Genomic DNA, 17,931 nt, shown 5'->3' on the forward strand with positions numbered 1-17,931 from the left:
TTCCTCCGCCTTGATTCGCAATAATTGGAAGACTTTGAATATATTTACAACATTCCGGACTTGTTTGCATAAAAAGTACAACCTCTCCAGGTAAAATGAAGCTCACTGATTCGCCTAATTCCTATGAAACCTGTTCTCAATTTATATTTTGAGTTACTTCATTATTACTTTGGTTTACTTAAATATGTTTAAGACAAGAGATGTTAATCGTTTACCAATGATACGATCATCAGAAATAATAGTCTACAGGACCGTGCGGAGGAGTTTTAAAAAGGAGAGTTTGAAGGAGAAAAAAATGACCTTCATAAAGTAGTTCATAATAAAATTTTAATAGGCCTATAAAATGTTTATTAAATACAATATCACGATTTCAAATTATACTTACCTTATACATCCAGAATTGCATATCATATTGAAATATTTCACTATTTCACATTCTAACTCGCTTATTTCTTCCCTAATGAGAGGGGATGGTTAACCCCAAAATCTCCCATTGTGCACGACCTTGACTACCTGGATTGACTTGGGCGCTATTGGAGTTTAAATAAATAATTTTACAGAAAATAGTATAAATAATTCTGCATATAATAATCAATTTGTTCGATTCTCAGAGATTTTGGCACCTAATTCAATTAATTTCTTCGTTTTCTGCAAGAAATTTTTTTAAAGAAATGCCTTTAAGAAAGATTTCGACTATATCGTTATTTTGTGTTGTTGACTTGAAATAAAGTCCTCTTAACTATTTACTAAAATTTTTAACATTTCATATACATAATTCGCATAATTTACTTGCGAATTCTAAATGAGGCAGTAGACCAAATGGACAGCTTCAAATACTTGGGAAGTACTATTAGCAGTAACATGAGCTGCAGACAGGGAGTCAAAAGAAGGATAGCAATGGCTAAGGAAGCTTTTAATAGAAAAAGGAGCATTTTCTGCGGTCCTCTGGAAAAAGAACTAAGGAAGAGACTAGTGAAGTGCTTTATATAGAGTGTTGCATTGTATGGGGCAGAAACATGGACATTACGACGAAGTGAATAGAAGCGAATAGAAGCATTTGAAATGTGGTTATGGAGAAGAATGGAGCTTGTGAACTGGGCAGACAGAATAAGAAATGAAGCTGTGTTGGAAAGAGTGGGTGAAGAAAGAATGACGCTGAAACTGATCAGAAAGAGAAAAAGGAATGGTTAGGTCACTAGCTGAGGAGAAACTGCCTACTGAAGGGTGCACTGGAAAGTACAACAGACAGGATGAGTAGTCTCAATTTAAGAGACCGAGGCAAATTCGATAGCGGAAAACCTCAAACAAACGGCCACCTATCGGTACTTAAAAAATTTTGTCCCTATAATATTTCGAAAACTTAAATAAGGAAGAAATGAATAAACTGTAATTAACATGGATGCATGAGATAATTACTCTCCCTGTCATTACAGTTCACTCAGGATCCACTCCTATGTGTTTGTTTTGAAAACCTAGAGGCACATTAAATAGACCGGGAATCGAACCCGGGCCAACTGGTTTCGCGCCATTCGCGCTAACCGTTACTCCACAGGTGTGGACACAATTGTCTCATAATAATCTCTTCCTATTATCTAACAATATTTGAAATATATTAACATTCTATGTATATTAGTTTAATTCTGCCGCACAGTTTTTTTTTTCATTGTTTAATTAATAGTTCATAGTATTTTGCTGTTTAATTCATAAGTAACTCTTGTAAACACGAAACTTTTATCGAAATCAAATTGTAACTTTTAAGTTCATTAATATGTATGTACAGTAGTGGCAAAAAATCCGGATCGACCCTTGTAGCTGATACAAAAGAGTCCTGTGCTGTGTGTTGTGTCAAACTGTGGTAATTTCAATATGGATAGTGAAGCCGGAGGTATGTACAGCTATTTAATGTAAAAATATGTAGTTATCTTTGCCAAATAGAGGTAGAAATGTAATATTGATGCCAGATGAAAATAAAACTCTCAAAGTTTTTTCGTCTGTTAGTTTGAGGCACTGAAGGAACAAAAGACGGTAAGAATCGAACAAATGCAATAAATTTCATTGTTACAATTAATTATACAAGATGGATGTGTTTTGTGACTAGCAAAATTTGAATCTGTGACTCTGAAATCAGCTACAAGGGTCGGTGTGCTTTTTTTGTTGCCTCTACTGTACCCTTTTTTGCTGGTTAAATGGAAGAGAAGGCCTTACGGTCTTAACACTGCCAGCTAAAATAACTTATTATTATTATTATTATTATTATTATTATTATTATTATTATTATTTCACTTTCTTCCCACGTTACACTATTAATTCATTGTCTGCAGGGTCTCCACCCAACTGCACTACATATGGAAAATGCTCGAAGACACTGCCCCCTTTTAGAAGGGAGAAGAAGTCCACCACTACCCAGATTCCTAGGACTAGTTCAGGGAAATTCAGAGCCTCTGAAGCGACTATACGAATCAATCCCAGATTGATCATCAACTCGGGAACCAGTACGGGACGAAGCTCCGATTCCTACACACCATACTACACGCCTACCATCTTCAGCGTCACCACGAGAAAGTCTGCTAAAGCCAGTGGACGAGACAATTCTCAAAAAGGTAACGTGGATGAAGACTTAAGATATAAAACTTATTTACCTTCCCGTCTCAAACGCTAGAGGCGCTAATGTAGAAATTGATCTTGCTGCCACCTGTTTTGTGCAGTGATAATTTCATCGTTCCATACATCTAGCAGTGTACCAAGTGGCGAAAAGTAAACTATGTACATCAAGCATTATCCCTTCTGGAACCATCTAATTTAATATAAATAATTCAGATTAATATTCCTCCACCTTCCACAGAAAATTCGTATTGGAGACAACAGGAAGATGAAAGAATGTAAGGATCCTGACATGCAACTGAGAAAAACACAATAGCCTATATTTTACACTGTGTTCTAATAAAACTTATTAAAATACATGTATGTATTCATGCGACTTAGTTCATGAAAGTTGTGACTTTTTAGCCTCCCAGAATAATACGAGCCGTTCGTTCTTAAATATGTTTGTGCTCGACCATGCCGAAATGTAGTAATTATACACTTGGTAGTAGCCCTTTAATGCACATCATTAAAGTACAAATTGTAAATAATTTTCAAATAAATTCAATTTGTCATCTCGTTTTTCAATTCTAAATCAATTTCCAGGTTATATCAATATTAATGTTCATGTTATTCTCTAGATCATATCAAGGTCAATGACATTCGTCCCTCGGAAAAAATCAACACTTTCGCGTCTGCGCACATCTCACAATTTAGAAGGTCAGTTCCGCTCTTCACGTAGATAACCATAACATGAATACTTAGGAATAATTTCAAGTTAGAAATATGGTCGAGCATAAAAAGTCGTATGAAACTTACCTATAATGGTAATTAAGACGCTCGTATGAAAATTATGAAACTTGCTTGTGCTCGTTTCATAAACAAACATACTCGCGTCTTAATTACTACCATTATAGGCTCGTTGCATAATGTACTATTATTTTATCAGTCATCAACTTACCGGGTTATGTTGAAGGTTAACAACATATGAAATCATGGTACATAAATAGTTTATCACAAACATTTTCAACCTTTTAATAGATCACCTTCAGGTGATGCATAATTACAATGAATAACATAAAATATATCGCAGCGAATGAACGCATATTTGTAATCAAATTTAAAAACAATACACATGTTAACTTACAATTTTAATCGTTACATTCTGCAGTGCCTGAGAAAAGTGACATAAGTCAGTTTCCACAAACCTTTTTTGATAATTAATGACAAGTTACACTGGTTTATGTCGATTTGATTTTTTTCTGTATGCATTATTGTAATGGGAGAAATACTTATGTCTCTTTTTCCAAGCGAGCAGATGTTCCGTAAGTTGTCAAATTATCAAGAAAGGTCTGTGGAAACTAACTTATGTCACTTTTCCCAGGCACTGGAGAATTATATACGCTATAATTTATGTACAGTGTACATGGATATGTTTTTAACGTGTTTAAATAAAAAAAGTTTTTTCCATTGTTTTTAGTCTGTGACATAGGAACAAATAGTGTTTAACAAGCCATTTGATCACATTTTATATCTTACATTGACGTACACCTTTGTTAATACACTGCTTTACCGCGTATTTATTATGAAATTATATATTTTCTATAGTTACAATTAAGCATCTTATAACTTTAGGCCTTGTGTTAAAATATTTTAATTTATTCATTGTAATTATCCATCACCTGAAGATAACCTATTGAAAACGTTTGTGATAAACTATTTATGTATCATGATTTGATAGGTTGTTAACCTTCAACATAACCCGATAAGTTGATGACTGATATAACAATAAAATAAACATATCTAAGCATTATACTACTTATCAGAAAATAAAAATGACTTTCAAAGTTGTTCTTAAGCAACGTTGCCTAATTGTAATGTTAATACTCAGTCGCTGTTAGTTATGGTAAGTTAAATATTACCTGCGCTCAGACAAAGAAGATGAGACGTATGAACTAAGCCGCGTGGAAAGTATTAAAAATGAACAGAAAAGAGAACAAAAGACTACATAATTTAAATTGTATTTAATTACCGGTATCTACTATTTTACAATATTTGAACAATACATCCGAGTAACACAAACAACATTGCTTAACATACGCTGCACATAGGGCTACACACACGTACTTCATTCCAGCATCCAGGGGCAAAATATTTGCTTCGATTTTCTTTTTTGCATTTTCATGCTTTCATCTTGTATTCTCATCTAACGGATAACTGGAGTACTACAGGAGGACTAATGGAATTTTGTCATGATATAGTTCTTATGTCTATCACCTGGGACACCGAGCGCTAGTTTTGTTACTTTTTTATTTTACGACGATTTATCAACATCTTAGGTTATTTAGCGTCCGAATGAGATGAAGGTGATAATGCCAGTGAAATGAGTCCGGGGTCCAACACCGAAAGTTACCCAGCATTTGCTCATATTGGGTTGAGGGAAAACCCCGGAGAAAACCTCAACCAGGTAACTTGTCCCGACCGGGAATCGAACCCGGGCCATTGTTACTTCTGCCTGTCGATGTTAGATGGTATTAACTGCAGTTTCACATCCTATTATTTATCCATGAAGATAAAATTAAAATACAATCGAATTTCAATGTCTCGAAGTGCTTTCGGAAATGGATAATGTTTCGAGGTATCGAAAATTCGAGATACAGAAATTATGCCAAAAATCTCAATTATTTTTACTGCACACATACGGAACTACAATTAACAGCTGATATGTGCTAATACTACTTATACCATTACTACTACTCTACGGCTTTAACGCTATAAGTAAAATACAATACTTATTTTAGATCAATGAAAAGTAATAGGGGTAAAGGTGCCTAATTCCGTGATACCCCTAATCCCGTGACAAAGTTGCAATTGACTGCCATGGAGTTGTGGTCTCTGACTTTTAAATTTTTTAAATACTTAACAGATGCCAGGAGATGTCTTTTTTCATTTTTTCAGTTCTATTGATTACCCACCTTTTGAATAGAAGCAATTGACTGCAGAAGCTTTTGTTCAGTGAAAGGTTGTTGACCAGAAAGTTTTTCTTTCTCTTGTGATCTCTCCTGAAGAAACATTTTATACAGTAGAACCTCTATTATCCGTGGTAATGAAGGGGATGGACTGGACGGTTGACCGAAAAAATCGGATAATCCGTACCATGAAAGATTTTGTTATTTCCTCCATTGTCTTGTATTTAACTCGCTAGGTAGTGGATCAGAAGTTCACTAATTTAAGTCTGATTATCAACTATGTGTTTTTAAGCGGCAAGGAAGCCCTATTTAATGACTGTCTCTGGAAAGATAAGAATAAAGGAGGTCTCATGTAGATTTACATACTTTTTTACACCTTATCCTTGTTTTTTTTTTATTAAATCGCGTAGTTGTAACTCCAATCTCGTATTCTAATACGAGATGAGCCACAGTTCTCTTTCTCAAACCATTCAATTATTTCCATTTCTTTTTCGATTCTTGGCACAACACATTTTCTGTTAACACCCGTGGAAGACATTTTATACTTACTTACTTACTGGCTTTTAAGGAATCCGGAGGTTCATTGCCGCCTTCACATAAGCCCGCCATTGGTCCCTATCCCGAGCAAGATTAATCCAGTCCCTACCGTCATATCCCACCTCCCTCAAATCCATTTTACCAAATCTTATAACCTTATTCCTTTGCTGTGGTCGTGCCGGAGAATCAGTCCCATTCCGAGGCTTATTGTTAGGTTTCGTAACAAGCTGTTTTTTACGGTGATGGGTTGTTAGCCCTTCGCTCAACCCCCAAGCTGGAGGACCACCCCTTATCGGCTGTCCACGACTGCTTATTCAATATATTCGCAGCTACCCTCCATATCTGGAGGCCGTCTCCTCTATCCGCAACCTAAGGACGCGCCATGCCGTGGTGATAGGGACCCACAATACATGGAGAAGACATTTTATATACAAGTTATATTATAGAACGGCAATTCGAACAGTAGACAATGCTGTGTAATGATAAAGGCTTGCAATAACACTCTCTAGCAAAAACATATGAAGAACCTACTAATATGATGTAAAAAACAGTACTTCATAATAAGTTATTTATTTCTGAAGAAAAAAAAGAGCAAGAAATAGACAGTCGGATAATCCGCCAATCGGTTAATAGGGTGACGGATAATCGGGGTTCTACTGTATTCGAAGTAAGAATTAATATAGCATTATAAAGATGATATATTACTGTAGATTATGGTCAGCTGAATCGATGTGTTTGATTATTTAAACATTATGAGTCAATAACAATGCTACAGGAGCTTTTCCATTTTCAGATTTATTTTCATATTTCTCCTTCCTGGCTCACTCGACCAGTGACGCCAACGGGTGGCGATCCTGGCGGTTGTTCTCTTCAAAGTGCTAACGATTTTAACATGGGGATGAGCAATCTGTTATATCATTGTCTCATTCTGCTCAATATAACCCCAGATCAGATATATGAAGGGTTCAGAGCCATAGTGGGACAAGCGCCATTTATTAAAATGGAGAAAGCAAGGGTTAAAGTTAAGTGAATATCATAGTTTAAAGAAGACTGATATATCATTTAGTTTTAATGTGTATACGTTGTATTACTTGCTACATGTTTCCATTGAATTATGGTAATAACTTCATTTTAATCCTTGTTTTCTACGGTTTTAGTAAATGGCACTTGGCCCATTATGGTTCTGAACCCTTCATATTTGTGATCTGGGGTTATACTGAGCAGAATGAGACAATGATATAACTTGAGTACAACCATACTGGCAATATTCCTCTTCCTGATTCGCAATAATTGGACGACTTTGAATGTACTTAGGCCTACAGCATTCCAGACTTGTTTCCTTAAAACGCACAGCCTCTCCAGAGAAACTGAAGCTCACTGATTCGCCTACTTCCTATGAAACCTGTTCTCAATTTATATTTTGAGTTACTTTATTACTACTTCGGTTTACTTAAATATGTTTAAGACAAGAGATGTTAATCGTTTACCAATAATACGATCATCAGAAATAATAGCCTGCAAGACCGTGCGGAGGATTTTTTAAAAAGGAGACTTTGAAGGAGAAAACTGATCTTCATAAACAAGTTCACAATAAACTTTTAATAGGCCTATAAAATGTTTATTAATTACAATATCATGATTTCAAATTATATTTACCTTATACCTCCAGCATCATATTGAAATATTTCACTATTTTACATTCCAACTTGCTTATTTCTTCCCTAATGAGGGGGGATGGTTAACCCCAAAATCTCCCATTGCGCACGACCTTGACTACCTGACTTGACCTGGGTGCTATTGGGGTTTAAAACATTTAACAGAAAATAGTACAAATAATCCTGCATATAATAATCAATTTGTTCGATTCTCATAGGTTTTGGCACCTGATTTAATTAATTTCTTCGTTTTCTGGAAGAAATTTTTTTTAACAAATGCCTTTAAGAAAGATTACGACTACATCGTTATTTTGTGTTGTTGATTTGAAATAAAGACCTCTTAACTATTTACTACAAATTTTAACATTTCATACATATAATTCCCATAATTTACTTGCGAATTCTAAATGAGGCAGTAGACCAAATGGACAGCTTCAAATACTTGGGAAGTACTATAAGCAGTAACATGAGCTGCAGCCAGGAAGTCAAAAGAAGGATAGCAATGACCAAGGAAGCTTTTAATAGAAAAAGGAGCATTTTCTGCGGACCTCCGGAAAGAGAACTAAGGAAGTGAAGTGCTTTGTATAGAGTGTGGTATTGTATGGGGCAAAAACATGAACATTGCGACGAAGTGAAGAGAAACAAATAGAAGCATTTGAAATGTGGATATGGAGAAGAATGGGGCGTGTGAAATGGACAGACATAATAAGAAATGAAGCTGTGTTGGAAAGAGTGGGTGAAGAAAGAATGACGCTGAAACTGATCAGAAAGAGAAAAAGGAATTGGTTAGGTGACTGGCTGAGGAGAAACTGCCTACTGAAGGATGCACTGGAAAGAACAACAGACAGGATGAGTAGTCTCAATCAAGAGACCGAGGAAAATTTGATAGAGGAATACCTCAAACAAACAAACAGCCACGTATCGGTACTTAAAAAAATGTTGTCCCTATAATAATTCGAATATTAAATAAAGAAGAAATAAATAAACTGTTAGTTGACAGGACTAGCGTCTGGGCACCTGATTCTGTAATTAACATGGATGCATGAGATAATTACTCTCCCTGTGATTACAGTTCACTCAGGTTTAACTCCTATCTGTTTGTTTTGAAAACCTAAAGGCACATTAAATAGATGAGTGGTTCCCAAACTTTTTGAAGACGCGACCAACTTTTGGGCGAGAATTTAGTTTGCGTCTCTCCCCAGTTCTTGACTCCATCTCAAAAATACAAATCACTGTAAAATCGTGAAAAATTATAATTTTATTCAAAACCAGTGGATATCAACCGAAGTACGATTTTAAACATCTGGTTTTTGAGTATTTTTCGGAAAATACTCAAAACAATTACGACAGACTCAGATCGATACTGAATCCGCTGTGTTCAACTGGCGGAAATTAAAAGAAAATATATATGAAAGAAAAGCTAATTTAAATATGTACCTACTGATGAAATGCTGAAACTAGATATTTTTCGCAGTGTATTGACCAATTTTACAACAAAAGAATACCTCGAGGCTGCAAAAGAAGCCCTTAAATCTTTGATTTGCTATAGGCTAAATTAGGGTCTGTTGGACAGTCGGGCATGTTGGACACTTTGAACTTTAACGTGTTACCTCGCCACTTGTGGGCACAACATTCAGCTAGAAGTCAATGACGGAAGTAGCCCCTCTCGTGGCTACTTCAGTCATTGACTTCTAGCAGAATGTGGTGCCCACAAGTGGCGTGGTAACACGTTAAAGTTCAAAGTGTCCAACATGCCCGACTGTCCAACAGATCCTAATTTACCCTATCATATTTATGCAAATTAAGTTTTTTCGTTTATGATTACCATCAAAACAAAAGCGAGGAATCTCGAACTTGAAAATGAATTGAGAGACTACGGTCTGAAAAACAGGCACAATTATTACTCTAATTATTTTTACTTTATAACTGCTGAAAGACTTATTTTTTTATTTCAACATTGTTTGTGTTTCTAAATGCAAATAAATGTATGTTAATAACACGTTTTTGTTTTATTTTATAAATCAACTCACGATCCTCCTCAGATCAGATTACCCCCCCCCCCAGAGGGTCGCGAACCCCACTTTGAAAACCACTAAAACAGACAATATTGAAAGCCGGACAGCGTGGCGCGAAATTCATCTTAGACTACTGTTTCCATGGTACTTCTGAGGAAACCTTTTATGTCAAAACGTTATAATTTTTGTCCCTTGTATCTCAACCGTAGTCGTTTCACGCCAAAAGACACTCAAAATGAAAGCTTCAAGCTATTGTTAAAAGTTGTTTTCTATGCCTTGCAGTTCGTGTTGGAAGCTACTTTTTTGTACTTAACTTTTCCTTTATTGTGTCTACTAGTGTGCGACTTTTCAAAGAGGTCTCCAAACTGGTGATATTGAAAGATTCTCTTGTAAGAATCTTTATTTACCAAGAAATCAATAAATTTAGTTTTTTATCGGATTTTGTTTCTGTGCCATATCAACTGGCCTAATTACAAGTTATATACAATAATAATTTTAATATATTTAACATTATTAATACAGATGTTACTATTTTTTTAAGATATCCCTCATTTCTGAGGTCTTATTTATCTGGAATTTCCAACTAAGACTATTTCCTCAAACAAATAGTAATTTAACTTCATGACTTGTAGAACTGTAATATACTGTCGAATGTTAATAGCTTCCTTCTCACAATCTGGATGATTTTTTAAATTTTAGTAGGTTATTTTACGACGCTTTATCAAATCTTAGGTTATTTATGAATGAGATGAAGGTGCTAATGCCGATGAAATGAGTCCGGGGTCCAACAGTGAAAGTTACCCAGCATTTGCTCATTTTGGGTTGAGGGAAAACCCCGGAAAAAACCTCAACCAGGTAACTTGCCCCGACCGGGAATCGAACCCGGGCCACCTGGTGTTGCGGCTAGACGCTCTAACCGTTACTCCACAGATGTGGACTATCTGGTTGATATGAGATATTGAAAAAAATCAATACATTTATCTGCACCTATAAAAGATAAAAACGGAAACGCGTTGCACTTGTAGAACTGTAATATACTGTCGAATGTTAGTAGCTTCCTTCTCACAATCGGGATATTTTTTTTTTAAATTTTAGTAGGTTATTTTACGACGCTTTATCAAATAGGTTATTTATGAATGAGATGAAGGTGATAATGCCGATGAAATGAGTCCGGGGTCCAACAGGGAAAGTTACCCAGCATTTGCTCATTTTTGGTTGAGGGAAAACCCCGGAAAAAACCTTAACCAGGTAACTTGGCCCGACCGGGAATCGAACCCGGGCCACCTGGTGTCGCAGCTAGACGCTCTAACCGTTACTCCACAGATGTGGACTATCTGGTTGATATGAGATATTGAAAAAAATCAATACATTTATCTTCATCCATAAAAGATAAAAACGGAAACGCGTTGACTAGATTGCATTCATATGGCTGCAGATCGAAGTGAGTAACGTATATTTTCAAAGTTATGAATTCTTCACATAGAAAGTATCTTCGTTTAATAATTTTTCTGATGACTATCATTGGCCTGTGTGAAAATAGTACCGGTAAGGAAATTCACTTTCTTAGAAATTTTACATATAAAATTAATTCAATTTCCATTCGCAGTGTACGCAAAATTTAGAATTTATAATTCAGCTGTGAAAATAAAAATGTAGCCTATATTTTGTGATACCATTGTAGCACTTTTACAACTTTTATTTATAATGTAAATATTTACAAAACTAGAAGTTATAACAGTTGGTTTATGAATAAAAAATACTGGTAGATTCCGGAACTACTTTACATAAAGTTAGAGAGTTTAATTATGTTACAGCACTAAGAAATATGTGTTTAGGAGACTCAACAAAATCCAGTAACTTTGTGGCAATCAAGTTACTTAACAAATCTTTGATTCGGTGATTAAGAAGTGATATTAGTGACTAATGAACGTTATTGAACATAATAACTACTTCACTATGTTAATATTATAAATATTGGTGGTAAATTACCTGATTAACTAGTTTCGATGTGGTTTGCGTCATCCTCTGAATCCTCAATTTTGGCGGTAAATTACCTGATTGACTAGTTTCGATGTGGTTTGCGTCATCCTCTGAATCCTCAATTTTGGCGGTAAATTACCTGATTGACTAGTTTCGATGTGGTTTGCGTCATCCTCTGAATCCTCAATTTTGGCGGTAAATTACCTGGTTGACTAGTTTCGATGCGGTTTGCGTCATCTTCTGAATCCTCAATTTTGGCGGTAAATTACCTGATTGACTAGTTTCGATGTGGTTTGCGTCATCCTCTGAATCCTCAATTTTGGCGGTAAATTACCTGATTGATTAGTTTCGATGTGGTTTGCGTCATCCTCTGAATCCTCAATTTTGGCGGTAAATTACCTGATTGACTAGTTTCGATGTGGTTTGCGTCATTCTCTGAATCCTCAATTTTGGCGGTAAATTACCTGATTGACTAGTTTCGATGTGGTTTGCGTCATCCTCTGAATCCTCAATTTTGGCGGTAAATTACCTGATTGACTAGTTTCGATGTGGTTTGCGTCATCCTCTGAATCCTCAATTTTGGCGGTAAATTACCTGATTGACTAGTTTCGATGTGGTTTGCGTCATCCTCTGAATCCTCAATTTTGTCGGTAAATTACCAGATTGACTAGTTTCGACGTAGTTTGCTTCATCCTCTGAATCCTCAATTTTGGCGGCAAATTGCCTGATTGACTAGTTTCGACGTGGTTTTCGTCATTCTCTGAATCCTCAATTTTGGCTGTAAATTACCGGATTAACTAGTTTCGACGTGGCTTGCGACATCGTCTAAAAACGTAATTTTCCACCAAAATTTATAATATTAACACAGTGAAGTAGTTATTATTTGTTGAATAACGTTCATCAGTGATTATAAAAGTGTTAAAAGAGTGTATCTAAGAATGAATAATATTAGTACCGGTAGTTTTTATTCTTTCACATTACCATCAGAAATTGAACATGTTCGTGAATTCAAAGAAAACTAAATTCTGGAAAGTGAGAATTTAAGAATGTCAGAAGGATGTAAATTAAAGTAGCGTTTCTCAAACTGGGAATCGTGGTGTCAGGTCATGGGATGGCGATATAATAATAAGTTAACGAATACAAGTGGAATAAAACTTGATTCCTGATAAAAACGTACACACAAAAGCACATTTATTAGATACAAAAGTAAGAAACATTTATTAAAAAGGAAATTGCAAAATCCATATTTTACTGGGATGGGTGCATTTGATTTTAATTTAAAATCTGGCAATAAGTGGACCCAGTTCATACACACGGAAGCTGTTTTCAAGCGTTAACAGATGATTCCTACATTTAGTTTTCTATGCTACTATAGACGAAATGTCGGAAGAGATCATTTTTCAAAGCTTCTGTGGTAAAATTCCGTACTTACTTCAACTAGCAAGCCAAATCTTACATAAATCTTCCAATATAAATTGTAGTTGTAAGTTTTATCAGCTGATGGTTCGATGAATTGGTTGTAGGTCTCAATTGGTAACTTTGCAACCACAGTAATTTTTTCATGAAACGGCGTGAGTATAAATCTCTTCAAGAAATCGTCGTCATTGTCCGGAAAATAATCCGACAACTGAATTTTTATCTTGTGTCTTTATACTGTTTATTAAGGGATCAAAAATGCAGTAGTGTCGCCTTGGTCAATATTTTTGTCAATATAAATATGAACATGTATAAATTTATTTTCCCAAGGCGTATAATCCAATTAGAAACCTTTTAATGAAAGGATTGACTATGTCACCAACAAAATGGTTTTGTTACGTCCTTATAAATTCAAATTAATGCCATTTATATTGCGAAAATAAATAAATTAAGTAAGCCAACAGCAACATAGACTCATTATATCATAAAATACATGTTATAGAAGTTTGCTGATCCTGGAAAAATATCAAGTCATCTCGCAATTCAAAGAGTGATAAACAAGAATGGTTTAATAGATTCCCAAGATAATGCTGTACACTTCTGGTGGAAGTCAACTTCTATAGCTTATGGAAGTCACTGTTGTGAGTTCAAATGTCGCTATAGTATACATGTTTGTAGGCCTAATGCTCGCAAATGTGTTAGTTGAAATCGAGGTGTCACGATGAACCCTTCTAAAATAGATATAAATAGGCCTAGCTAGATTCACCAATAGATACAAGCATATGTAGATAGACACACATGCATGTACAGATACGAAATTAAAATTTGGAGCGAGTCTTGATGGGTGTGCACCTGTATGTAGGCAGCAATTTCGCACGACTGTCCACAAGTAGTATATCGTCGGCTTACAAACAAAACACATTAAGTAAAAAATATTAAGAAAAAGGCATATATAATGTAAATAATGTATGTGTATAAATTTAGAATTGAAAATTAAATACACATAAAGAGAAACAAATGACTAAAAATAATATTTGAGGATTCAGCTTTGTCAAGAGCTTTCAAAAAGCTTTTTTCTCAGAGGTAATATTTTTTACTTAATGCGTTTTTCTTTTATGCCGACGATATACACAGGTGCTCTTCTTTACTGCACATGTGCAGTGTGTTGTAAGCGAAATTCTATAATAAGGGAGCTCCAAATTTTATTTCCGTATCTGTACACCTTGTCAGGGAAACCTGGTAAAAGAGAAGTATTCATATCTCAGAACCTGTTGCATTTATTTTATTGAGGTTTACGCGTTTAGAAAGAGAAACTGAAAAAAAGTTTTATTTATATTTTAGTACATCTCGACATGAGCGTCATTTGTAGTGCGGACTACATCCAAAAGAAAAACAAAAGCATTTCTGGTGTCACCAGTGTTATTGCTTCCAAGATTGGGTAACGTAAATCTGTCAAATCTGGCATAGGAGTGTAATATATTCGATCTTTGATAAATCTTCACAAAATGTCTACTAGAGACAAGTCCGGCGATCTTGGTGGCTGTGGTGTGTCCGCCTCGTCAAAGATACTAGTGTAGGGGGCGCCATGCTGTTGCCTGTCCCAGTGTAAGAAGCTGTTGCGTATCAGAGGAGTTCTGTCTCGTTCTGTCTGAAAACTACGTTTCACTCTGCTGAACGACTGTGTATTATCAGCCAGCCACAAAACGCACTGAATATTCTCCTGTACGGATTACATTCCCAAATGAAGATTAAATTGCAATGAAAGCAAGATCAAATTGCTAAGAAAACATGTCTCATCAGTAACAATGTCTAAAATCGCGACGCCAAAGAAACATTTTTTGTTTTTCCTCGCGCAAGGTACTCGCGAGTGCAATAGATGAAACTTTCTGAGTTTCTTTGTCTAAACGTGTGAACATCAAGACAATCAATGCAGTAGCTTCTGAGATGTCATTTTCTTTTCACTTGTATTTTCCCGATCTCTCTGTTTATAGGTGTAATTATACCGGGTGTTCATTTGAAAGTGTGTCATGACGTCACTGTTGTGAGTCAGCGATTTGAAGCGAGTTTCAGCTTTTATGTCAGAGAAGTTGCCTATTATTCAAGGCGTTCAATCTGAACTTGAGAACGTGTACGGTATAACTTGAACGTTGTAGCAACAGATGGTGGCCTGTACGGTCTGTGTGCTACCATAACCTCTTTCGAACTATGTTTTGCGCGGGCAAGTCGTACGCAGGGTATTTGTTATGATCGGTTGCGTACCGCAACATTCCACAACACAAATCAAATGCTCCGTGTCCAAGTTAATGTCAACAAATACGTAAGTAATCGTCTTAACTCTATCGCCATATCCCGACAGTAAGAAAAAAACTCATCTCAGTACGTGTTTCCAAACAGTTCACATTTCTGCCACTACCGGCGTTACCGTACGTATCGGTACGTACTCTTCAGAATGAACGCCGTACTTGTTAGGCAACTTCTCTGGCTCATAGATAATACGCCTTTGCGGAAGTGTAGGAAGATTGAATTCTCGAGGCTCATCGGCTAGCCACATGACGGCATACGGCGAGCCATGACACACTTTGAACTGAACACGCAGTAAATGGATGCATACTTGCATGGGATTAAGTGACAAGGTGAATAATTAGTAGACTGATAAAGCAGATAGTTAGGTAGTTAGATAGATAGACATTAAGGTAGGTAGGCAGGCAGACAAAGAAACAGGGAGAGATGGGCAAAGACATACAGACGGATGGTAGGATAGATAGAAACATAGACAGATACATGGGCGGACGAATGGACGAACGGACAGACAAATAGACATACTCGTATAGGCGGACAGACGGGCAGATAGACAGATGGATGGACGGACGGACATGCGGATGGACCGACAGGCAGACAGGTAAGTAGAAGGTAGGTACGCAGACAGACAGACAGACATAGATAGATAGATAGACAGACAGGCAGGCAGACAGACAGACAGACAGACAGACAGACAGACAGACAGACAGACAGACAGACAGACAGACAGACAGATAGATAGATAGATAGATAGATAGATAGATAGATAGATAGATAGATAGATAGATAGATAGATAGATAGATAGATAGATAGATAGATAGATAGATAGATAGATAGATAGATGGGGTAGGTTGTTGATGGATTGGAATGTATGTTGATAGGTAGATATGTTGGTATGCAGAGTGATGAATTCTTTTTTTGTGGTGACCGTTTAGAGATCGTTTGCGATCATTTTATTAACGACCACAAATAGATGTAGATGGAGAGATAAGTATTTTGATGGGTTGATAGTTAAAAAATGAAAATATAGTAGATGGATCCGAGGAAATCCCATAACACCACGATAGTGGTATACTAGGAAAGTTGAAGAAGAAGAAGAAGATAGTTAAAAATGGATAGGTACGAATAGATTGAGTAGGTAGTTGGGTACATAGTTAGATAGCTGGGTAGCGGGATATTCTTATAGTTGCATCAGTAGATAGAGAAAGAGACAGGCATATTTGATTACAGATGTTTTTTTTCTTTTAATCAGTTTCCTTTTCATTTCTCTTTTCATTGTTCTCCATTTCCTATTTTCTGATTTATTAATTATTCTTGTTGTTCCTCTTTGTACGCCATTAATGTTATCGTACCCTTCTCATTTTTCTGTAATTACTTACCATTCTACACTCTTTCCCCTTCTTCTCTTGCTATTTCCGAATTTACCTCTCCATCATTTTGAGATTATTTCCATCTTCTCTATTTTTCATTCATTCTTTATTTTCATTTCCTTGTTGTTTTACCATAATTATGTTTCATATTGTTTCGTTATCTTCATCATCATTGGTTTTTATTTTACTTGTTATTGATTTATGTTCTAACTGCAAATGTATTACCTGACATACAAGATCTTGGCACTAATTCCGAATCATTCACTGAGATTTTCCCGCCAAGTACTATATCAGACCTATAGAATATCCTATATAGCAGTATTAGTATGACTATTATGTAATGCATATAATTTTTTTTTTATCTTTTAACGAAGCAACCGAGTGTGTGGAGAATGAGGATTGCTTGCAGTGGGGAGGACCCAATTCTGTCTGCAGAGTTAGAACGTGCCGATGTAAGGATCGCTATCTTCACAACGAGCAAAACAGGTGTCATTTGCTGAGCAGTAAGTACCACAAAGTTCCATTCGGTTTGTGTTGGCACAGGATTTTTTTTAGAAAGAGAAGGAAATATTCACCCTCTCATTTACACGTGTCATTTTCTGTATCCTCTCAACATATATCTTGGGGTGTTGGAGGAAGGGAGGAAGCCCCTGGCCGCTGGATGAAGCAGTGACGGAATCATCCCTACCATTTGATGTAAAACTTTATCTTTTTTCCCCAACATCGGCTTCATAAAACACAAGTGTTCTATATACCATATATTCACTTCCAGATTCATGGTGCTTAGAATATATTTCAACACAAAAACTGAAAAACTGAAATAACAGACAATCTGAACACCACTATTGATCACCACCAACTGACTTACTGACTGAAGCGGTTCTACAGTTAGGAAGAATGTATGAAAACAGTGTTTAGTTCTTACGGAAAATCCTAAGCCTTAACGGGTGATTTGCATTGTGTTTCAGTAGGAGTGTAAGCAGGTCGTTGGTGATAAAAACTTGCTCTTCCTTACCACCTGTGCCAACATAACTTAAAATAAGTATAAGTACTTTTGCCCCTCCATACATTTACAAATCAACTTAGCAGTGTGAAGGTCCTTTTCGGTGG

At 36.1% G+C, this 17,931-nt stretch overlaps 1 protein-coding gene across 1 annotated transcript in view; it reads left to right on the forward strand.

The window, feature by feature from the left end:
- Positions 1-1,866: 1,866 nt before the first annotated feature.
- Positions 1,867-17,931, forward strand: part of LOC138702771 (prion-like-(Q/N-rich) domain-bearing protein 25) — a 63,280-nt gene continuing 47,215 nt past the window's right edge. The window contains exons 1-3 of the mRNA XM_069830072.1: positions 1,867-1,885; positions 2,322-2,600; positions 17,196-17,324. Coding sequence (XP_069686173.1) covers positions 1,867-1,885; positions 2,322-2,600; positions 17,196-17,324 — 427 coding nt within the window. The remainder of the gene's footprint in view (positions 1,886-2,321; positions 2,601-17,195; positions 17,325-17,931) is intronic.

Source organism: Periplaneta americana, chromosome 7 (genome assembly GCF_040183065.1).
Source record: "Periplaneta americana isolate PAMFEO1 chromosome 7, P.americana_PAMFEO1_priV1, whole genome shotgun sequence".
NCBI classification, from domain to species: domain Eukaryota; kingdom Metazoa; phylum Arthropoda; class Insecta; order Blattodea; family Blattidae; genus Periplaneta; species Periplaneta americana.